The sequence below is a fragment of the Rhea pennata genome, chromosome 17 (assembly GCF_028389875.1).
Source record: "Rhea pennata isolate bPtePen1 chromosome 17, bPtePen1.pri, whole genome shotgun sequence".
In the NCBI taxonomy this organism is placed as follows: domain Eukaryota; kingdom Metazoa; phylum Chordata; class Aves; order Rheiformes; family Rheidae; genus Rhea; species Rhea pennata.
The window spans coordinates 13,610,203-13,634,079 of NC_084679.1; the positions used below are offsets into that span (position 1 = coordinate 13,610,203).

General features: G+C 43.7%; 1 protein-coding gene across 4 annotated transcripts in view; it reads right to left on the reverse strand.

The window, feature by feature from the left end:
* Positions 1–641: 641 nt before the first annotated feature.
* The window catches only part of TBX5 (T-box transcription factor 5), a 74,068-nt gene continuing 50,832 nt past the window's right edge, over positions 642–23,877 (reverse strand). For all 4 annotated transcript variants that reach the window (XM_062590539.1, XM_062590538.1, XM_062590536.1 and 1 more), the window contains exons 7-9: positions 23,081–23,172; positions 11,210–11,436; positions 642–2,682 (exon numbers count right to left, since the gene is read on the reverse strand). In XM_062590539.1, the coding sequence (XP_062446523.1) occupies positions 2,099–2,682; positions 11,210–11,436; positions 23,081–23,172 (903 nt within the window). In that variant the 3' untranslated portion in view covers positions 642–2,098. The remainder of the gene's footprint in view (positions 2,683–11,209; positions 11,437–23,080; positions 23,173–23,877) is intronic.

The window sequence follows — 23,877 nt, forward strand, 5'->3', positions numbered from 1 at the left end:
TCCATGAGGGCTTCCTGGTGCCGTCCCAGCACCTACCTCAATTCCCAAGTTATTTCCTAAGCCTACCTCAACAGGAAAGGCAGCAAAATGATACTATCTGTAATGAGCCTGAGAGTGAATATCCCTCCGTGTCCTGCTTTGGATGGGAAGGGCTTGGTGGACCTGGTCTTACAGCTCCTCCACGCTGCCTTGGGCTGCTGTGCCGGTGGCTTCTTTGGGCAGGGGCAGTTCTGTAGCTGAGAAACACGCAGCCCCGAGACATGGCAGACTCCACCTCAGCCCATCACTTCCTAATAGCTTTCCCTGTTGTAATGATGGACATCCACTGGGAATAAATAAAAATCAACCTTGCAGGTATTGAGTAGAAAGAATTATTTAAAAAAAAGCAAACCAAAAAAAAAAAAGGGTGGGCAGGTCCCTTGCACTTCAGAGCATGTGGTATTTATTAGACATAAATTGGCACACAAGAATAGGAAAGAGTAGCTAGGTAGGTTTTTTTTTTTTTTTTTTTTTTTTTTTTTTTTTTTTTCCCCCTTAGCTACATGGTTTTGGATATCTATCTAGAATCCCTCCCACACACATACCAGCATTCCCACACATTCACGCCCACATTCTCATTTGCTGACACACAGGTATACCTCTTTCGTTAATTAGAATTACTTTTAATTAAAAATATATGTAAATTATATAGAGAAAGTGTGCACAAATTAGAGAGGAAAAAAAAGAAGAAAAGAAAGCAAACTTCAGTACCAATAAAATTTAAACCTCTTTGAATCAGCTGTTTTGCTGGCTTTATGACATATTATTACTTATTTGAACTCCCATGTATAAATAAATATACCAGTAAATTTTACATCTGAAGATTCCTGTCGCAGACATTTTTACTTGCACACTTTTGCTTTTTCTTCTCTTCTTGCTTTCCCCACTCCCATTCTCCCACGATCATTTTCTGCTCCATTTAAATACATTTGCTTAATGTCTCACTTAACATACCCAGAAGAGTATCCTTTTTTTTTCTTTCTTTCTTGAGAAGAGGGGGAAAAAAAAAGACTGATGGAACAAAAGGTGAGGATTACAAACGAGTGGGATCATCATTTTTAAGAGCGCAGTTTTTCCCTTTGCTGTCTGCATCTCCTCTGCCCTCCCTCTCTTCCCCTTGGCAGCTGGCTCGCAGCCTTGCTGTCCTCATGCCGGTACAAATTCGGCAGGAGATGAACTGTGGATAGAGTTTGAAAGATACCCCGAGTTTGCACCCGAGACAGCTGATGGAAGAGAGAGGCAGAGAGACACGAAGGAAAGACGAGTGAGAGAATTGCAGCACACAAATTGGAAAGGAGATGAATTCACTGGGCTGGTTCCTTCCGAGATGCATTTTGGGGCATGTGTGGCATTTATAACGAAACAGAGCATACTGCAGTGAGCAATTTCACTCGTGGTACAATGCCTGGTCGAGGTAGGTACCTAAATTTTCTCATTTGTGGGTTCAGAATACCTCTTTCTGCTGAAAAGTAACAACAATAATACTAATTAAAAAAAAAACACTCCAAAATCCACCCTTTTAAGCCTTGCTGAAAAGGGTTGGTGTCTTTTTGAGAAAACTGAAAGAAATATATATATATATTATTATTTATTATATAACATTGTCAACATCAACACCACAAAAAAGTAACATCCTAGCTGTTGTCATTCAAGCACTCCGACTGTTGAGAAAGGCAACAGGAGTTTTGTGTCCCTTGGAAAACAAAAAGGGCAGGAGGGCAGGGGGGGAAATGAGGACATGGGGGGGTTCATGGCTGCAACACAAATTCTGCGGGAAATGTGTTGGGGGAGAAGTGTGTTGATCTGCTGATTTTCTTTTGAGACAAGAGAAAAGGAGGGCAAGTCACGAGGCCAATGAACTACTTCATCTGTGGTTTCAAACAGCCGACGAGATCAATGTCTCTCTCTCGAGTGCTACCAGTGAACATTCAGTTAAAGGAGTCTCGCAAAATGCTCTTGTTTTATTACCAACTGGGTATTTTTCCTTTTTCTTTTCTTTTTTTTTTCTTTTCTCTCAATTTTTCATGGCTGATCCTCTTGCACTTTCCTTACTGCCTTGTTAGCTGTTCTCGCTCCACTCTGGCACCATGCCCACGCCATGCACCGAGTGGTACTGGTGGGGCGAAAGGGTTCGAGGCACTCCGTGGGAATACAGGAACTCTGCCGGCTGCAAGCTGCTGGGAGGGGACTGGATGCCGGTCTGAGGTCCGCACTGCCGCACGATGGGCTGGTGAGAAACCGAGGTTTGGTGCTGGAACATGCTATGGGTATCTCCTATTTGGGGGGAAGTATGGTTGGCCACACTGCCGAGACGGGGCATCAGCGGCCCGGAGGTGAAGTGGGCAGAAAAATGCTGGTAGGGTAACCTGTCCATCGGCTGCATGGCAGACACTGTGCAACTGCTGTAGGAGGGCACGCTCGGCCACGTGTTACAGCTGATGTCTTCTAGGCTGGGCACGGGGTCCGTGGGGGGAGCCGAGCTAGCGTACATACATGCTTGACGCTGAGCCGATTCAGTCCTGTAAGAAGTGTTCAGTCCCTGTTGCTGGGGGTAACTGGACCTGTAGAAAGGATCCTCTTCTGCTGGAGAAGTTTCCATGTAGGGCTTCTTGTAGGGATGCTCGGTGGTGGAACATTCCTCATCTGCTGAGAGAGAAAAATCACGGGAATAATAAAAATGCCGTGCCCTCAGATGAACCTCCCACTCTGTCACCTGGTAGTATTATCCCCATTTTACCAAGGCCACAGCCTGCACAGAGCTGGTGCAGAGACACCTCTCGGTCACTTCAGTATAAATCCAGACCTGTTTCTTGGAACCGGTCTGAATCAATGCTGCTGCAACAAAGCAGAGCATTTGGCCCTATCTGCTGAACTGGGAAAGGAGAGGATTAGCTAGGAGCTCTGGGAGGAAAAGGAAGACTAAAAGTTGCTGAAGAGATGCTGAGACCTGGCTTTCTTGGTGAAACCCTGCACAAGCCACTGAACCACTGAGTTCCTTATCTCCTTCCAGCTGTCAGTGTTTTCATCGGAAGCCTTTTCACCTCCTGCCTGCAGATACACTGCACCTAACAGAGCTCTCCTCTCATAACTGAGAGCCTCAGAGCTGGTGCTGTTAATTAAAGGCCTTTATAATGATATACTTTCATGATAAATAACACAAAATGGAGATCACAATAAAAATCACCCTGGGACTGCATCAGTGATTGCAGAGTTGAGATACATTTGGAGTTTTACAGCCCCAGTCTTCAGTTGTGCTAAGGGAGCTGGGCAGATCAATTCACTCAAGGCTTTGTGCTGCATGTTGAAGCCAAGTGCAACAAAAAAGAAAAGTAAATCTCACAACTAGAAACAGCAAGGCTCAGCATGCAGAGCTCTCTGTTTCCTGTAGCATCCTTCACTGAGCTGAAGCCAACAAGAGAAGGAGATAAACAATTTAGGTAAACTCTTGAGAGTGAAACAAAATGAATAAATGAATATGCACTTGTTTATTCATTCACAGGGTCATCAAATGAAATTCAGCTCTGCTGGAATGGATGGCAGAGTTCCCAGGGACAAGTACTTCACCAAGAGATTTTAAGGACAGTGAGGCAAGGGAAGGGAAACTTGTTCTGGTCCAGATTGGCTTTACTGTTGTTTCAAGAACAGAAATTGAGGTTCAGGCAGAAAAACATCCCACTTAAAGCTCTTTTAGGACAGAAAGCCCAGCACCCTTTCAACAATGGTAAAATCTGAAAGAATGTTGCAAGAAATATTCCTTTTCAATCGTTTTAATTGGTATGTTTCAAGTCGCAACCTTTTCCATCCCCAAAATATGAAGAAAAAGAAACAGTTCCAGTAATAGAACTAAAACCATCTGCCCCACAAGAAGCACTTCCAAGAAACACAGGTGTTTTTGTCGTGCTGGTGCAACTATGCATACCAGCTTTCAGGAGGTCTCAATGGGCAGCCAGAGCACTTCTTGTGTCTCGCAAACATGCAAATACCCTTACTGCTGTAAACAGCCATTCACTTTCTCCTGAAAGGTGCATCCCAGTCTACTCGTAAAATAACCCATTGCTCTCACTCAGGTGTCTGCTGAGTCCAGCATGTACAGTTGGAGCAACTGCTATCATTAGTCTTCTTGGCCTGACAAGCCCAGGAAAACATCAAGTCTTCTGGTGCTGTGATACCCACTGTGGAGACTTCCCCCTTGGTGTCTTCTGACTTTATTTGTAACAGCAGCTGCGGGTAGACTCAGCTGGAGAACTGCAGTCCCATTAAAAACTTTCTTCCTGACGAATGCAAAACCTGGCTCCCTGGTCCCAGCAATGCACCTCTGGCTTCTCTTAAGTATAGACTGAGAGTAGGACAAGGGAACCAAACAACGCAATCACATGTAAGAAAATAGCTGAAATGGTAAGTAACTAGACATAAAATTGTATCATGCTCCTAAAGCTCAATCTGGTTCATGTTATATAAGAGCAGTGGGAAAGATGTAGTTCCTTGAAAGACAGTGAGCTGGAAGCACCGGTTTAAGTTCCTTCCTAAACCTGGATCTGTAACAGGAGGTGTATCTGAAATAATAGCCTGAGCTCTAGCTTTTACACGCAGTTTAAAGGTTTTGTATCCCTAACCTACCATTGTGTTAGAAGAACACTAGGGCAGAAAGACAATGTCTTGTAAAATGAAGCATTGTTCTGCTAATAAAGTTTCAGCATTAAACCACATTACTCTGCTGGCATTAGAAGTCATTGGCTTGGGGTTTGACTGTGTTTTTTTGTTTGGTTGGTTTTTTAGATATACAACACAAAACAGTCAGACTCTGTGTTTTTCCTTTGTGCAAAAATGTGCCTGACTTACAACCTGAGGTTGTGGATTTTTCCATTTGGTCCAGATGTTTTGCCCCCTGCAACAGCACAGCCAGGTAGAGCTGCAGTGAGCTACAGATCCTCTCCCAGAATTAATCATAGGTGAAGAAAGAAAAACAAAAACAACGAGCATTTCAATGGAAATCTGATAGGTGCCTTTTCTTCTGTAAACTCCAGAGATTGCTTTATCAGCCTCTCAAGATCCAGGCTCACTGATATCGTATATGGGAAGGGCACTGCCAGTCCAGATCATAAGAGATTTAAGGACATCACATCCACCTCCAAAGAGAACACTGGCTAATGAAGGATTACAGCTCACCTTACCTGTTCCTACCTACCTTCTGATCCCTTTCCCTCATGCCTTTTCCATCTATGTAACCTCAAGAAGTGCTCAACAGAGAAGAGAATCATCCATCTCAAAACTAGATGGGATGAAGTAGACCAGAGATCCTCAGCTGGTGAATTTACATTGGTCCAAACTCCCTAGTCCAAACTGGCTTTTCCCCTTGACTCTTTGCAGAGGAGACCAGAGCCAGAGTGGAGCAGGTAAAGTTCATTCCCATAGTGCACAGGGCAGACCTGGGAGTGGGCATGGAACATCCTCAGGCAATAGAACGGCAAAAGAGGCATGAGTCAGAGCTCTCTTGCATGGCTCTACTGGGGAAAAAAAAAAAAAAAAAAAAAAAAAAAAAAGCACCTTAAGGAGACATTTCCATTTTGTGCAGTTTAGAGTCATTCCCCCCAGCCCTGGAGCCTGGACAGTGCATTGCAAGGCCATAATCCTCTTCCTGAAAGTCCTCACCTCCTCGGCGTAAGACAGACATAGCAGAGAATTGTCTGATCTCTGGGTTTTTTTTTCTTGATATTGATTCCCTGATAGCATATTGTTGTCTTTTTTTTTTTTTTTTTTCTTGGCACTGAGCCCTAGGAGGTGCTGGACACCTCCAGGATGTGCTGACAGTCCTGGGAGATGCTCACCATTCTCCACTTTTGCTGCTATTCTTGGAAGCAAAGAGTGGTGATCAGCTCTTGTGACCAGCTCCTCAATATTGTGCAAACATCAAAAAGCAAAAGGTTCTGCCAAGCAGAAGGAAGCAGCCAGCACTTGGGAGAAGCTGCTCCGAAGTATGTCCAAGGAAAACGGAGCCTGCAGAATGGGGTGGAAACTGGCTCCCTCACAAGGAATTTGATGATCTATCTAATGAAGGAGCTTGAGCGAGAGCATAAGCTGTTCCAAGATTTTCAGTATTTACTACTTCCAGCTGCACTGTAAATACCACACAAATGGCTTTTTAAATGGAGTTTTCCCAATTCCAAGATCAAGTCCATCCACAGTGAAATACAAACATGTAAAATCTTTAGACTACACTAGTGGGCTAGGCCCACCTCTTCCCCTGGTATGAATCAGGAGAGTTCTTTCCAGTTTGTGACAATTAGCTCTCTGGGACCAGACAGTGACGAATGGGACCCAATTGTTTTGCTTTTTAAAACTTGCCCACACTTCAAAGGCGTAACAGCCCTTTCATCATGACATTGTGAAGGAGACACAATGGATGATTATTGTTAACATTGATACTTTACCCAATGTAGCTTCTAACATGAATCTAGCACAAGTCTGAACAGCCAATCGCCACATGCAAAGCTGGCAAGGGCTGTCAAAGAAAGGGGAAAAAAAAAGGCCAGTCTGATCAGATTGTGCATCCCTAAGGAGGAAACAAGACCTGCTTCATAGGATGTGAAACCTAAGAAGTGTTACGGCTATGCTAGTTAAGCTAGCAATTGCAAGGTTTGCAATATGGCTGTGCTACATTATAGAGGAATGTGACAGAAATGGTTGTGAGGCAGAGACATCCAACATCAAAAGTTGGAGTCTCCTACAGAGACAGTGAGTTGTCAGTACTGCCTGCAGGGGAGTAGGAAGCACCTCCTGATGCTGCATGAAGCTGCTGAAACTGCAGCCCCACAAGCAATGTGGCTACACAGCACAGAGCTGGGTGCACATCAGCCACCCAGGTATCCTCCCACCTAGCAGGCAGGTTCTGCTTCATTTTTGGTGCCACAGCAGCAACCTTACTCTGGGCTTCAACTTTCCTCAGCTGCATTTACCAAGCTGCAGACACACCTTGTGCTGCAGTGTAGCTCAAGCCATGGACACCTCACTGGATCTCCTAATGCTGGCAGGATGAGCAGCATGTCCTCCAAGGAGACTTTGTGTGTTGGATATCTGATGTCTTTTCAGCCCTGGTCCTACAGCTTCTTCAAGTCAAAGAAAAGCTAGGTGAGATAGGGAGAAATCAGCTCAGAAAATGAAGAGGTCTGTCCACCCTAACAGTGCCTGTTCTTGAAGAGAAACGGGAAAGGCATTGCTGTATCGCTACTGACCTCAGTAAAGCAGGAGGGATATCGAAAATATATTCTTCCCCATGGACAGGGTCATGTGCAAGTTAAGTGGCTCAAGGACATGGTCCTCACTGGTTGGAGCCAGTGGATTCTGCTAGTCCCCGCTTCTTCCTCAGAGTGCCAACATGACAACTTTTATAATATCCCGAGGGAGAGACTGTTCCAGTCGCCTCCTGTTCAGCGTCACAAGCATCCAAGAAATCTGCCAAGTGGTTGAGCTTGTGTAAGGCTGGGAGGGAGCAGAGGTTTAGAGGGATGACTTTTTAGTTCACAGGAAGCCTGAGAAAGGACAACACAAGGGAAAACAAGCCCTGATGCTGTAATTAGGAATTGGGGCTAAAATGAAAGAAAACAAGAAAGCTATCTGCTAGGAAATCCTTTTGGGCTTCCCCGAGCACAGAGGTAAGAGGCAGAGGTGGAGAACAAAAAGAAAAAGGCAGAACTAACTGAACTTTACCATACCCTAGAAATCCATATCAAGGACTAAGGTCCACTTCAAACTGTAGGATACAGTTTTGGGACTAATCTATCCCTTCAAGACCAGTCTCTATGAAATACATGGAGTTGGGATACGGTGCTGGACAATTCACACCTTGAGGACTGCCATTCCCCAGCCTCCTAGCCTATGACACGTTCAGAGGGTGCCAGGAGCAGCAATCCCCATTATACCACATTGAGCTTATTCCCAATGCTGCATCCCCGTACTCCTGCCCAGGCACCAGAAATTCCCCGATTTGGTGCTCTGGAATATGTCCTTCCTTCTTTACCCAGAAGAGGATCAGCTGCTCCCTGAACCACCGAGGAGTCTTCAGAGATAACATCCACTCACAGCTCTGCTGCTCACCCATAATGTAACACTGATATCAGTTCTCTAGAGTGAATCCATCTTGACTTGACAGCTAAGAACAACAGTCACCCACAAAGCTATATCTTTGTCTTGAGTCACCAAAAAATAGGAGAGGTTGAATAAGATGCCTTTCAGTTGCTAGAATACAGACCTCTTCTTAACAAGCTTAACCAAGACTTTCCCTCCTGATTAAAAGTGATGGAGGGAAATAGTATGACGTGTCACAGCTGGAAGAAGCAGTATCTTAGAGTCTATCACAGAAATCAGTGGAGGTATTTGTTACAGAAAGAAATGACAACAGCCGCTCTGGAACTCAGCTGAATTGACCTCTGTCTCTGTGAGCACTTGTCCATACCCAGAGCCTTGCAGAAAAGAAATAATCCACCTGAGGCATATCCTAGACTGACTGAAGAGAAGTCAATATGTTTGGGGAGCTAGTGATCCAAGGAAAACAATCAAATTTCCAAGCCAGGAAAAGGTCAGCTATGTATGAAGACTGAACACACTGTTATTTTCGCTTTTTGTTAGGTTGTGAGGCTTGTTAGAAATTATGCAGGAATAGGTTAAAGTAGGAACATGGTAGAGGTGTAAGGAAAAGCTTAATATTTCACTGAAAAGAGGAAAGACTAGAAAGAGGAGGGAAAAAAAGAGGAATGTCATGGGTAAGATTATTTTCCCTAGTCTAACAGAGATCCATGTTCAGTGCTGGAAGCAAGTGCTGTGCCCAGTCTGAGTTTGAGATGAGACCTTGGATCACGTTCTGATTTATCTGAACCAAACTGCTCATCTTTAGTTACTTTTCTTATTTATTAATTTCACTTTGCAGCTTATGCTAGCTCTCTGTTTCCCATTAACATTGCATTTCTTTTCTTTAAGCCCTGATGGCTGTTTTTGATTTACTAGATGCATGGAGAGGGGGAAAATCACAACAAGGAAAGCAGCGACTCAGGCTCCTAAGAGGTGCAGCTTTGTGGAAGAAGTTGGTGGTATCGGACAGGACAGGACGCTGCTTCTCTTTGATTAAAGCATTTGGCGGCTTTGATAAAAGGCCCTTAACTGCTTGTGCCACTCAAGCCATCGTAGAGATAATGAGGGGCCATCAGCAGTACAGACAAGGACTCTCTCTGCCAGTCTCCCGCACTTTTGCAAGGGCCATGCAGGCCAAAAGGAGCTGGGGAGATTATTACAGGGCAGATAGTCGTCTCTTCTGTGACAATAAGAGGAAGTGAGATAATTGGGGGATTGAGGGAAACCACCCATGGAGACACCACTTAGCGAGAATCCCAAAACTGGAAGGAAACCTCTGTTGATTCCTTATCACTTTACAATGTGGAGGCGAATGATGAATTGCCCTGCAGTACAGGGACACACAGCAGCCACAGATTGTCCAAAGGGTTTATTGGCATTCAGGCTAGCTTGTTTTGTTTAGTTTTTGCAAAGGGGAAGAGGATCGGTGAAAGCTCAGCTCCCAGGGCAAAGGAGCACTAAGGCCAGCTCTCGGGCAGAGGGACACCAAGGGGAACGTGACCTGCTTTCCCATCACTAACAGTGGGGCTTTGTGACAATCCAGCTGTGTCCCTGCGGTTCACACCCACATTCACACACCACTATGGAGCTAGGGGGATAACACAACCCTCCTCCAATCTTACAGGACACTCTGGGAGGCCACTGCTGCTCCTGATTCCCAACATTGAAGCTAGCTCAAGTCTAGCATTACAATGTCCAATAACAGTTTTGGTACACCCTATACGAGTGCATGCGATCCAGCCAAATGCAGGGGCTAGAAAATGATGCCTCGGCTTTCCACTGTTTGATTTTGTTTCACATCAGGAAAAAAAATCAAGATTTCTCAATTTTTTTATGACTCTTTATGTGTATATACACACACACGTGATGAAACAGTGTTCATAGGATTCACCAAAGATGTGAGACTTGCACTTCTGTCAGTCCTCCTGCCTCATCTGCATGGGACTGCCAACACTCCCCACCATCTGCTGCCTTGTCTTGTGTATCTACACAGCACATCACAGCACCCCAGGCATTACATTACTAAAAATAACGCAATATAGCTGAGTGAGAGAGCTGTCTGGGGACACAGGAAAGGATCTGATGTAAGGAGAAACTACTGTGGCTTGAGTAGCTCTTGGTGCATCCCAATGCCATGGTGCAGGCCAATTCCTGTTAATCCTTTCCCATACAACGCATAGGCTAAATCCTGAGAAAAGGGAATAGTGATGGGCTGTGTAAGTTCTCCTTTCTGCTCCACATGATTGTGCTGTGCCCTGCAAATTCCCTATTTTCTTCTGGGTGTCTGGGGTGGGGCTTTGATCTGAGGCTTTTTCTGTTCCAGTCCAATAAATGTTCGTGCATCTGGGCATTCCCACTGCATTGAGAGAAAAAGGGAGAGTCTGCAAGCTGTTCACTCCTTCCTGAGAGCAATTATCCCATCGCTACTGTGGGACTCATCATGCCAGGAACCACTGATCAGTTAGAGTAAAGCACTCACAGTCTGAGCCTTCAAGCTCTGTCAAAGCAGGACACTCGCACCAGAGGGGAGTGAACACAGATAGCACAATTTTCAATCCTGGGCCCCATTCATTAGACCAAGTGTTTAAATGGAATTGCTTTCTGCATTTGGACAAATACCTCCCATCTGTAAGACTCAGTCAAAAACCATGCAAGAGCCAAGCTGTCAAGGTATCTATGCTTGCAGATTAACCCTGCCCGAGGGACTATGGAGACAGATAAGTCATCTTTATCTCTGGCACCAGTTATCTTTCTGAATGTGGATTCAACCTGGGTAAAAGGTACTGCCACCTCTCCAAACAACTCACTCCCAACCCAGCAGAAGAAAAGTAGCTTTAAGCTAACACCAACGAAACCAGTTTCCATGCAGCTCAGGGGAGCTGCCTACTTCCAGTGCACAGCCCTCATTTTAAACGGTGTCACCAATAAAGCGGGCTGGTGCTGTCAAGCCCGCAGGCAAGGGAAAACAATGCAAAACAACACGGACAATCCTGTTCAGAACGGGAAAGCTGTATAGCAGGAGCAGAGCAGGGAGCCACCAAGGCCTGACCTTTTCTCTTGGTGCAGTGGTAGATCTGACTGTGCTCCTGGGAGATCGGGTACGGGTTGGCAGGCGGCAGCAGATCCTGGGAGGTGCTTGACACCCCGTTCTCGCATTGATATTGGGACCCCAAGTTGGAGGAGGCAGAAAGGACCCTGGTCTCACCACTGAACGGGCTGTGATTCGAGGACACTTTTTGTCTCACTGTGCTCCTGGGAACGACTGGGTACTCTTTACTGAAAAAAACAAGGCAGAAAAGCAATTAATTAATAAATAGTTCAGTGAATTAATAAATGAAAGCAGCACATTAGTGTCATGGTGTTTGTTTAGACTTTCAGGGAAACAGAGCCATCCGCCCAGGAGACTGCAGCCCTGTCACGCTTCATTGGCACAATGCTCTGTCCTATTTTGTTTTCCTTTAAGTATCTTCCTCTTTAGACTTCTGTTTCTTCCACCATGGCAGCTATTTCATACACATACATAGAATAGACATATGTAGTTAAAGAGAGGTGTAAAACATTTATATTTACATTTAATGACAGTTTTTATAAATTACATGCTATTTATATAGTATTTGTGTGTGCACACATGTGTGTAAAATTAATTAACACTAAAATTAAAAAAGTAAAATTAACACTAATTTCTGCCAAGTTGCTTACAGGGAACCAAGCTGACTTGAACATGGAGTAAATATTTAGGTTTACTTTTTCCCCTCATGACAGTTGTTCTTACTGCTTTTCCCCAGCCTCTGCCCACCTGGCTGTCCTCAGATGGGGGTCTCCAGACCAGAGAACAAGCACTATTCCAGAGTGCTCAGAGAAGAGAAATAAATCAGCAAGACTTCATGCACGCCAGAGCCACGTGCCTCAACAGAGACAGACCAGAAGGGTGAGCACTGGTGGAAATTCCAGTTTGCTCCCTTGCTCTGAAATCAGGTTTGAAGCAAGAGTGCTAGAAATCTCCTCTCCTGGAAGACCTGCTGTACTTTTCAGATACGCTTCTCGAACACATCAGCAATGTGACTGGACAAGATTATTCCTATTCTGTAGGAAGCAAAACCAAGGCTGAGTTCTGGGTCTTCCACATGGTAACATGCAGGCCCCAGAGAGACACAAGCCTCCTGCTGTGGTGTCTGAGCCTACAGGGCACTCGCTGAGCCCAAAGACTTTCTAAAATCCATTAAAAGCAGGTGGCAGCACAGCACCTTAGGGAAGTGCCATGAGGTACAGGCTCAGAGCAGCCAAGAATCAGAGGCCAGATTACAATATAAGCTTCCTTCTTCAAGGTTCAAACCATTGCACCAAGCTCCCTTTCAGATGCCTTACTCATCTGACCAAGGCTTGTACTCTGGAGCAAGAATGGATCCTTAAACCTTGCCTTGAACCGACTTGCCAGCCCTATACGCATGTTGGAGGAAGCCCTGAATCCTATCTGATTAGGGTCCTTGAGAGGACCTATCACTGCTTCAACTCAAAATTTTTTTACAAAATGTAACAATACCAATTATATAAACCTACTCACAGCAGGGAGCTTTCATCCAAACTGCTGCTGTGATGGCTGCCAGAACCATTAGCAACCAAGCTGTTTCAGAGGGGAAACTCACCTAGGAGCTCAAGAACAAATAAATGTCTCGCTTGTTGTGCCACAAAAGCTTTCCAAACCCCGGGCGCCAGTGGCTTGCCAAGCACAGCATATTCCAAAGGTGAAGCTTCTTCCCCTGGAAGCCCAACTGCTCCTCCTCATGCAGACAGCAAGAGCATGGCTTTCCACCCACTTGGAATGGCTGACCACACAACTTTTTCCCAGAACTGAACTCCAGTTCATGAACTGCATGAACAGAAGAGAATAGGTTGGGGTTGAAGCAGAGACTTGATGCTCCTGATACACAATGCACCTACAGACACTAGGGTATGTAGTAGGCGCCAGAGGGGACCTCACCATCTGTGGACATCCAACAACAGAGTTTCTGTCCCTGGAGCACCTGTTGCAGGGCAGTTTCTACGGCTCTTTGGAAAGGTAAGCATCTCCTTGGCGCTAGGGGATCTCCCAACCTTGCTGCACCGTGTTTACGACTGTCTTCTCTTGTACTCTACCTTCATACATTGATTATCATGGAAACAGCACTAACATGACACACTGAAACTATGTTCCCACCATATTCCCCTTCCAGGAGATGGACTGCAGAGAGGTGGAAGAGGGACCTTGCCCTTTGCTCTCCTTCCTAATCATAGGATACCATATGTATTGGCTGATTCCTTCTTCCTCAGCTCCAACTCACCCCTTCCTAAAAAGGCAGAACCTCATTTTTATCAAGGGGGTGCCTATGAGCTGCAGTGGAAGAGGAGGAACATACCATAGCATGGTGCCATACTATCCACCATTATTGATGGCTCTTTTGGAGACTCTAGAGATGCTGTCATGATTTTTCCCCACTCCTAGGAGTTGGAGGACTGGATGTCTCTACAGGAGTGCATCATCCTTGCCCCATTCACAGATGAAATTAGATCCGCATGGGCGTTCCTTGCAGTAATTTATCACAGTAGCTCATCAGGACCCCAATCAGCCTCAGAGTCTCAGTGTGCAAAGTGCTACGATGAGAAGCAACCCCCATCCTGGATAATTCTCACCTAAATCCACACTTTCTCTGTTACAAGAGTTGAGAGGGGTGCATTTAACAGCATGATTATTTTTTCCTTGACCAAAAAAGTAAAAAAGTATCTGCTTTCTGTAAATGAGGCATAAGCCTGAAACTGCAACATTTTTACCTTGAAACACCAGCATGGGTGGTGTCAGGGTCCCACACTCATTGTGTGCCATGGACCAAGACCCCACAAACTGCATTTCCCAGTGGAAATGACACCCTTCATGGTCATAGGGGAAGACTGTGGTGCTCCACAGGAGATGCAGCCACAACAAGGAGTCACATTAGAGATGGGATAGGAATATCAGGTTCCAAACTGTGGTTCCCGGGAGGCATCACAGTGACTTCTCATCAAAATTAAATATTTATGTTTCAGTCAAAGTATTTTGGATATTACTCTCCCACCCCCCAAAAAAATCAGTATTTTGGGAGGGGAACAAACTATTTTCTAACTAAATACCTAAAAAATCTCTTTTTTCCAGTTTACCATTTTTCTACACACACACACACAAAAAAAAAAAAAACAGTTTTCTCTGTATTTCTACCTTTTTCTTCCTCGTGGAGGCTGAGTTCTAGCAAAGACATTTCTTTGTTGCTTTCTAAAGCAGCATTCATCTTGAAATATTTATATATTTTCCTGAGAACACTTAATATGCAGTGTGTACAGCTACCATTTTAGATTGTCCTTTGGTCTTTAAAATGTATGTTTTTTTTTTTTTTTTTCAATCCCTAAAAGTCACCATTCCCAAAATAGCTGATTGTAATCCTTTAATGGATTTAATGAAATGAAACGTTTGGTTCATCACTGATGCAAAATTATTGTTGCATCCAGAACGTTTGTTTTGGGGAAAAAAAATGCAGTGAAGTGGGGAGAGGGGAAAAAAAGCATTAAAACCTGACTTACACTGGCAATACAGGCAGTTGTTTGCACAGCAAGGAAGAGACTGTTGTTGCTGGACCAAAAAGCGAGTTATAGTTTTATTTGGGGGTGTTAGTGGGCTTTTTTGCATTAAAAATGCAAAATTAGAAAAAAAGTTGGTTGGAGAAAGAATTTACAAGGCAGGAAGTTGTCACTGGTCTATTTAAAGTCTGCTGGAGGTCTAATGATGAATATTCAGTTTCTGTAGTCTGTGTACTACAATTGCGGAGAGGGACGCCAAGGAAGAGGGGAGCTGTGATGTGCAAGGTGCTGTACAGTCTCTACACCACCATGGTCCCAGCAGAAGCACATGAAGTAGCTGAAGGACAGCCAAAAAAAGAATGTTACTTTGCTTCCCATCAGAAAGGTGAACAGCTCAGGCCCAAGCCGGCAAAGTGACTTGTCCTGTGCCGCATGGGAAGCTTGTGGCAGATTTCCTACTAAGCCGTGGATCTGGGGAGGTTCTCTTATCAGTTGGACAACCTGCCTCTCTAAATTTGACAGGAGCAAAAGAGGAGGGAAAGGCTGTAGGAGAAAGACAGAGAGGGAGGCAGAAAGCCGGACAGTTCTTCTCTGTGACCCATCTGCCTGCATGACTGAAACATGAGAGACCAGGCGGATGGAAATCACCTGTCACAGCTCCATGAATGATTCCTTGGAGAGATGAGCCTGATGCCACTGTGTCCTCCTGTGTGGAGACCAACAGAGTCTGCCAGCAGGAGACTGAGAATACGAGACAGTGCTGCAAGTTACCTTACATTGGTCAGATGCTACATTCCCACCTAGTACCCAGAGTCCTTGCACCAGAGAAAAGCCACAAGCTGTCTTGTTTAGAAGCAGGGGGGGAGAAATGTTTGGGGAAAGAAATCTGAGAGAAGTAGATGAGGTGGGATGAAGTTCAGCTCCACAGTGAAGAGTCAAAACTTCAAGACTGAGTGCCAAGTCTGAATTCCTATTTGGTTAGATTTTTCCCAGACCCATAGGACTGGACACTGGCATGTTCATGGCTGTTCCCTAGTAGTACACATACTTCTCTTTAGAGTTCATCATATAGCCCTAATCCTGCAAAGAAGGCCTTACAAGTGACTCCTTCCTGCATTTCCTGTGCACTTCCGCTGGGATCAGACATCCAGCAGGTGGAATGAGCAAACTCGGTCCATTGCTATAGCTCACAACATGTTCTCCGTTCCCAGACAAATGATGCAGTCACATGACGGACTATGGAGCTCTATAAGATCATTTTTCATGGCTCTGTAAGACCACTTATGCCACAAATTCATATCTACCGAGGGATTCAAAGGAGAGAGTTCAAGAAGGTTTTGTAATCTCAGAGCTGGAAACATTGCTGGCCTTGAAAAATAATAAAAATTTTTGGAAAAGAATAAATCTGGACAAAGCAGAATTTAGTCCACTCTCTTGCTTATCACCACGTTGTAAGAAGTAATTTTCAAACTTTTTTTTTTTTATGTGCAGACTTGAAGTTTCCTAATGTACAAGCCAATGCATAATACATGCAACCTGCAGACAATAAATATCTTTAAGGTCCATAGATTATAACCAGTCATTGGGTTGAAAGATCCACTCCCTCCTGGTCCTAAGCAAATGATTTTTAGAAGGTGCTTTTGATACTCTTGCAACGAAGCGGTACGCATCAAGGTTCTACAAAGTTACTATAAGCTCATGGCAACAAGACTTCAGAAGAGCTATTAAATGCCAGGCCTCGAGGATCAAACTGATGTCTTTCTGAGGGCAAGATGAGGCATGTTGTGGAAGAAGAATTCCCCGTAGTTAGTTGCTGCCATGATATCGTAGCATCCTTTGAAGCACCTAAGCCTGGCAGTGTCTAGAGCTTGCTCACAAGGTAATTCCCAATCTTTTAAAATCTGAACTAAAGTATATCAGTCAGGAATGGGGAAAATGGCTAGACACAGTGATTTCCCTCCACTCTTTCCAAAATATCATGAGATTTTTAACTCCTCACTGGTCAGTCACTACATATAAACAGATAGAATATATGTTTGCTGTCCTTTAAGTCCTGTTCCCTCCATCTGCTCTGCACCCACGGGTACTCTACTGCAGAATCAGACCCTAATTCCAGGTGTGCAAACATGACTCAAAGGCAACTGATATTGCATTTCCCAGGCCACCAATTGTTGTCCTTCCTGCTGAGACTAGGGAGTGGGATAGAAATGGAAGTCAGCCACAAAAGGTACAGAAAGAGGAAGAGGAAAAAAAAGAGATTGGATAAATATACTGTCTCCCAGGACAAAAAAAAGGAAAAAAAAGAAGGAAAAAAAAAGAAAACAAATATCAATTGTCAATGTGCATTCATTTCAGCTTATTTCCAGCAGATTGTAATAAAAAAGAACCACTCTCAGGAGACTGGCTGGAGAGACTGAACCGGACAATCTACAATGTGAGAGGACTTAGTGGGAGAAAAGCTACTGAGCACTTCCTTTGGTTTTGCCTCAAATCACATATAAGCTCTTCCTGCATGTGACTGCAAGCCAACACCACAGAAAATAATACCCTAGACAATGTATAGGAAAACAAGTCAAAATGTCCACTGAGAAATGCAGGAGTTGGTTCACAGCAGCCTTTTACTCCAGTCTATCAAATGTTCTGACCTTCTTGCCAGCATGGGAAGGGGTCCAGCAGTGTTGGGCTCCCATAACTTCTGTGAACAGTGCATTACAGTGACCATTACAATGAATCTAAGAACCAGAAGTGAAACTGCTAAAGATCTAGACTTATCATCATCAGGTGAGTAAAAGGTTATGTTCCTACAATCATGTACTGTTGCCTATGTTTGGAGTAAGAGAAATATGAGAGGAGACAAAAAATGTATGTGGTCCGACAGAGGCAGCATCAGTCTGCACTTATGCTGGGCTAACTTCTGCAAATCCATTCCTGCTGGACAGGTCCTCCAGAAGCAGCAGCACAGCAGGGAATCACAGCTAATCTGTGTTCTTTGAACTGACTCTCTTGCTTCTAAAGAGCTGTGGATTCCCTCCAGTGAAATCTGTAGAGCCTTGTTTTGGATTTCATCTGAATTCCATTAAAATCTAGGGAACACAGTTCAAGCCTACAGTTTCCACTGGGACTTTGACCAGGAAACTTTCCTCAGGGACTAGTTTGCTAGAGGAAAGCATCATCACTCCAGCAGATGTTGCAGCTTGAAGTCTCACACTGAAAATGTTTCAGACAGCTTGTGGCTCTTGGGAAATTTCAGTGACAGAACATGGGAAATGAAAGTGTATGAAAAAATGCAATGAGAAGATTCAATGAGAGCAAGATCATTTGCAGTGGACTGCAACCTGCTTGAGTTAAGCAGAACAGGTCTGTCTGCCCAACAGTATGTCAGCATGCCAGAGTAGATGACCTTGGGGAGTGTGATCCATTTATTTTACTGGCACCCAAACATACACCATCTTCTCGATTATGCCAGTTCTAAACCATGGTAATAACTTTATACCCTTTAGGTCTGGCCCAGATTCTGTTCTCAGTTACACTGGCAAAAATTTGGAATAATTCCTTTGGAGCCAGGAATATTACTTTGGATTAATGCCAAAGACAGCAAACTGCAGCTCATGATCTTTAACAGAGAAAACACATACATCTACACCGCTGCTCTTCTGTTTTGTGCATCATTCTGGATCTTTGTGACACTTTAAAAGGTCCAAAATACCTATTAAAGGAGCTAAGAGCTACCCTTTGTTGTAATTATCTTCCACTCAAGAGCTTTTCCAATAAGGAGCTTCAAGGACTAATTGAATTAACTTGCATGAACAGTGACTGGGGCCTGATTTTTCAGAAGCTCTTCAGCACCCACAACAACAGCTGAAGACAATGGGTGTTGCAGACGATCAGCAAAAATTAGTAAAGGCATTTAACAGAATTGCTAGAATAGTCTCTAGACCCAGACCCACAAACACTTCTCCCCTGCTGTCTTTTAGCAATCACAAATAAAAATAAATAAATAAATGCCATGACTTGCATGCAACTCTCCCAAATCACTCAATAGCTATGGTTTATTAATACAACCCCACTGACTATCATGCTTGGGGAATTCTAAGGGCAAAGTCCTACACTAATATCTGCAATACAGACTTCATCATCTCTCCACATAAACTTCACCCTCTGGATTTCTCCCAAGTATTATGCTCTTGCTCTGCAAACTAAATCCTCCCTGGCACAGACCAAAGTCCTAAGCAGAGACAAAAGGAATTCTTACAAGACAGTGGGGCGAGAAATCTGAGAAGAACATGTTGCCTAAAATTTCCAGCATCACTGCTACATAATTTTTACCTGATTTATGTTTTTCAATTTCAGTTAGACCACAGGATATAGATCCAGTATAACTCATATCCCTATACACATTTTCCTCTAACATGTTTTCTTTTTTTTTTCTTAAATCACCGAAATAACAAAGTTGATTTCATGCTTGAAAACTGAAAACTTAAAAAAGTGTGTTCTACAAGAGCAGATATCCTGTCAAAAAATTGCTTAAGGAGTCCCATGTACCTTGGGAAGGAATAGAGGAGGAACATGTATCTGAAGTCTATGGTCACTGGTGTTTAGATCTTTCTGAAGTTTGGTCTATTCTTTTTGAGTGAAATCACCTGCTGCTGAAAGTCTTAATAACACTCCTGAATTAAATTTTGTATTTGGACAGATCTATTAACTTTTCTTCTGAGAAACTGGAGGAGAAAAAACAAATAAACCAATGGAGCCTTGCAAAGGAGACAGGGACATACTGGCAAACATAACCACATCCACCCTGCAAAGCTCATGCCCTCAGAGGACATTTGGGCTAATACGCTGCTCTGGCTTGGCTGGAGCACAGAGAGGCAGGCAAAGGCAGAGGGAAACATTCTCAACAAGGCACTCAAGACCTAACTCTTAGCTCACTGTTGGCTCTGAAAGTTGTCTTTCTTTCCCTCAGTCCCTACCATTTGCCAATGGGTAGGTATTCAACAAATTAATCATCAGGTCAAGACTCCACAGATATCTAAGCCTACTTCTGCTGCACCCCACAACAGGACCTGGCCTGAGTTCAGTGAAATATTTTTGGGTCCAGCAGACTGGTTTTCTGCAGTGTTGGGATCCTCTAGCAGGCTAAAGTTACAAAGAAACCATCAGTGCAGGCCAGGTGATATTTTCTTTGCTTCGGATGGGATTTATCTCCTCTAATTTTAGCTATTTAAAAGCTAGTCATCTATTTAAGCAAATCGTTTAGATCTCCTCTGCAAGTGAGACACACAGGCAGGGGGTTATTTTTCCCACTCTGACTCAGGTGTGATGAACTACTTTCTCAAAGAAAAGCAGTTTTACGTGCCAAAAGTGTCCATCCCTCTTCACTTTCTACAGAGGAGCCTGGATACCCAGCTCAGCCTGCAGACATTACTTTGAGATGGCATCTTCAGGCACCATATGTCTACTCCCACCCAATCCAGGATCTGGTGAACATATCAGGACCTAAAGGACTAGTGCTGAAAGTGTGTCTTCACCTGTGGTCAGGCCCTGAGGCTGCTCCAAGCTGGTGTGGGTGGTGGTGTGTGCTGAGAGTGGTTCATGTTTTTTGACCATGGGTGGGGGCAGCTTTCCTAAAAACAAGGAACCCACCAAACAGCTCTTGTGCCCAGCTGGGTCAGTGCCACCTCTCAGCCTTGTCTGCTGGGGTTTGCTTCTCCCAGCTCTGCTGTCAAGTGTGAAACGTGCCTCTCCAATAATTCTATACAGAGAATTAAGAAACATTCGAGCACTGAATAAAGAAAACCAAGATGCCTAGGTTTCCCTCGGTAAATTCATTCCTTCTATGGCTGCGTTCCCTAATGAGATGATCAGTGACCTGATGATTGTTAGGTCACCAGTTTCCGGTACAAAATGCTCTGCACTCATTTATAAAAGCTTATTTTTTCCAGCTACCTTTTTTTACACAATGAAGCAACTGCACTAAAAATATATCCAGCCAGGTCCTCCGAGGGCATAAATAGATATCATTCCACTGAAGTCAGGCTAGAAATACCAATACATGTCAGCTAGGGAATGGCTCCATCATTAGGAGAACAACTTCACTATATAGGTGTGCACACACATACACATTTATACAGAGAAATTGTAATTACATTTTAATATATATTTGTATATGAAACATATATAAAAACCACAAAGGTAGTCATACTTCTCCAATATACTCAATCCTGAATGGTTCTTTATTTTATATATATAATTTATTTTATATATATATATATAATTTATTTTATATATGTTTTCATATATTTTAATATATGTACAGTATATATTCATTTATATTTAAAACCCAAAGGTGTGCACATATTTCACTAATACTTTCAGCTCTGAATGGGTCTTTATTTTAATATAATAACCATATCCTGCTCTCCCTTAAAAATGACATCTTTGTAAAGGTGCACAGTTATTTCTCTACTGTCTTTACAGAGGATAAGTTATTTAGGAAGTGAGCATCAGAAATTATCCTGCAAAGTCAACTCTCCGTATTTTAACCCTTTCAACCACGTCAGTTCTGAGTGTGTGTATTTATATATTCCAAGTGTTTCTGCTCACTGTATCATCAACTATGACCACAGGCCTGCATAAAAATGCCAAGCAATTTTTAGCACATGGCTAGGTGCCATGCTCTTTCTATGGCATGAAACACTTCTAATAGTCTTCACTGTTTTACCTCCTCCCTCCCCTTCCAAAAACCCTGTGATGAATGTAAACCTTCAAGTCTTTCCGTTGACCATAATGAAAGGGTAGTTTAGCAGTAAAAATGTGTGGGACATCGTTACTCAAGTTCCAGCAGAGGTTGGGGGGCTGGCATAGGAAAAAAAGGCTATTTCAAGCATTAGTGCGCCCCTCAAAAAATAAATAATAAATATTGACTTATTATGCCAGGATCTGTGTAGTCCTTGGAAAGGGCAAGCAGGTAGGGAACACAGGGCACATTCAGAAGACCACAGAGATGATTTAGAATGAGAAGAGTAAGTGTTACACATGTCTCTATTTATTGGCCTTTCTGGGCATGAGCCTGAAAACTTTTGTATGTAGGAGTACGCTTGCCCATTTGAGTAAGGTTATGGATATAAGCATTTGCAGGATTGCAGCCATTATTTGTTGCCTGCCAGTGCAATTTGCATGGCTATGGAGAGCTATATTCAGGTCACTAAAGAAGGCAACTAGAAGAGACTTCTGCATCTGTACTGACATCAGAATTCAAGACTGCAATGAGCACCTGATAGCTTGGAGCTATCAGATTCTGGCTCCTTAGATAGACGCCTTAAAACAGAAAGTCAAAGTGCAGGTCCCTACAGTTCTCCTTTGAGAGCAAGCTCCACTGGTCTCGGAGAATATGGAATCTGAGTTACTCCTGCCCTCCTGAATGGAAAATGCTATACTGAGCATCTACAGCTGTCTTAGGTATAATCATGGATATGGCACTTTTCCTGCAAAATATTTGCACCAGGAAGTAACCTGACACATGGATGCAGTTCCAAGTTTAGTAAAAGGCATGAAATTAATTACTGGCAAGATTTAACATCTAGAAAAAAAAGACTTTAAACAGGATTTAGACTCAAGTTTCTGCTTAAATCCAAAACTAAGGTCCAAAAAGTCCTCTTCAGCCACCTGGCCCTGGAGTTCTCAACATTTTCTAATACCTTCCTTTGTTGACCTGAAACCACTCTGCGCACATCGAGAACTGACCAGGCAGGCACTCCTCTCCTGCCAAAGACCCTCAGAGAGCCAGAAGCCAACACAACATAGCACCAAGGTTTCCAGAGGGATCTTGAGCAACCTTATCAAGCTTGCTCTCAGAACAAGACCTTTTTACCAAGGATGAGCTTAACTGCTTCATCTTTAAAGCACTGCCACCTGGGAGAAAAATACCCAACAGCTCCTCTATAATAGTCTAATGACCAGCAGTTGCCAGAGCTACTCTAAGTCTCTTGGGACTTTAAAGAGTTTTAAGCCCATATGAGGCAGCAGAGAGCTCTGATTAGCAAGAAGGTAGAGGTTGTTCTGGATGGGAACACATGAGAAAGAAATGAAAGGTTCCTGAGGCCAAAGATCCTGCCTCTATCCCAGCAGCTAAGGCATTCATCTTGAAGTAGAAAGCCCTGGATTTTGGCTCCCCACCTCGATGGTATTTCAACAGCTTAACATGAAATGCACAAGCAGATGCCAGAGATGGGACCACCGCTAAGTTCTTGCTTAGCTCGAGCCACAAGTGACATACAAAGCAAAACTCAGGTGGTTCTACTGGCCCCAGATGGGTTCCCACAACAGGGTCACATGTTACCTCTGCATCCTGGACATCCTGTGGAGCTCCATGTCGTCACTGCCACGGAAACCTTTCGCAAAGGGGTTGTTCTCAATCTTTAGCTGGGTGATCTGAAAGGGAGGAAATGGAACAGGTTCACTGTCAAGTCCAAGGCAAGGCCTCAGCGAGTGCAGACACTGCTTATTAAAACCCAGGTCAACAGTTGTGGATTGGGGGGAACAACTTTCAGAAACTCAAGTCATCCTTCAGCTCAGCCATCAACCATCCCAGTTGGGCCTTCCTCTGACTCTCCCCACTAGAAAAACATCTCCTATCAACAACCTTTCACTCCTCTCAGGTTTGTTCCATAACTAACAGAAGTGACTTATTAAAAAAAAAAAAAAAAAAGAAGGAAAAAAGGAAAATAACTGCTCACCAAAGGAAAGCTGCTTTGTTAGAGTTAATTCATCTCTTTTTTGTTCTAACAGAAAGAGTGACACTAACCACAGGATCAGTGATGAAGGTGGTATTATCTGAACAAATCCCACTGACACCAACAGGTATTTTCTCATCAGTGTGCAACTGTGACCCAAGCCTTGCAGCTCAGACTTTGGATTGTTTCACTCAGACTGGTTTGGCTTACCCTTTCTATATTTCAGACCACCTACATTTACTTCAGGTGTTCCACAAGTGACATGCTTTCCCAGCCTGCTCCATACATGTAAGCACTGTATCCACTGTATCTCTAATAACTACACATGGTGCACGGAGGGAAATTCCAGGTCTAATAATCATGCCCTGGAGGAATTTTTCTCTCCCCATTAACTCCAGAAGAA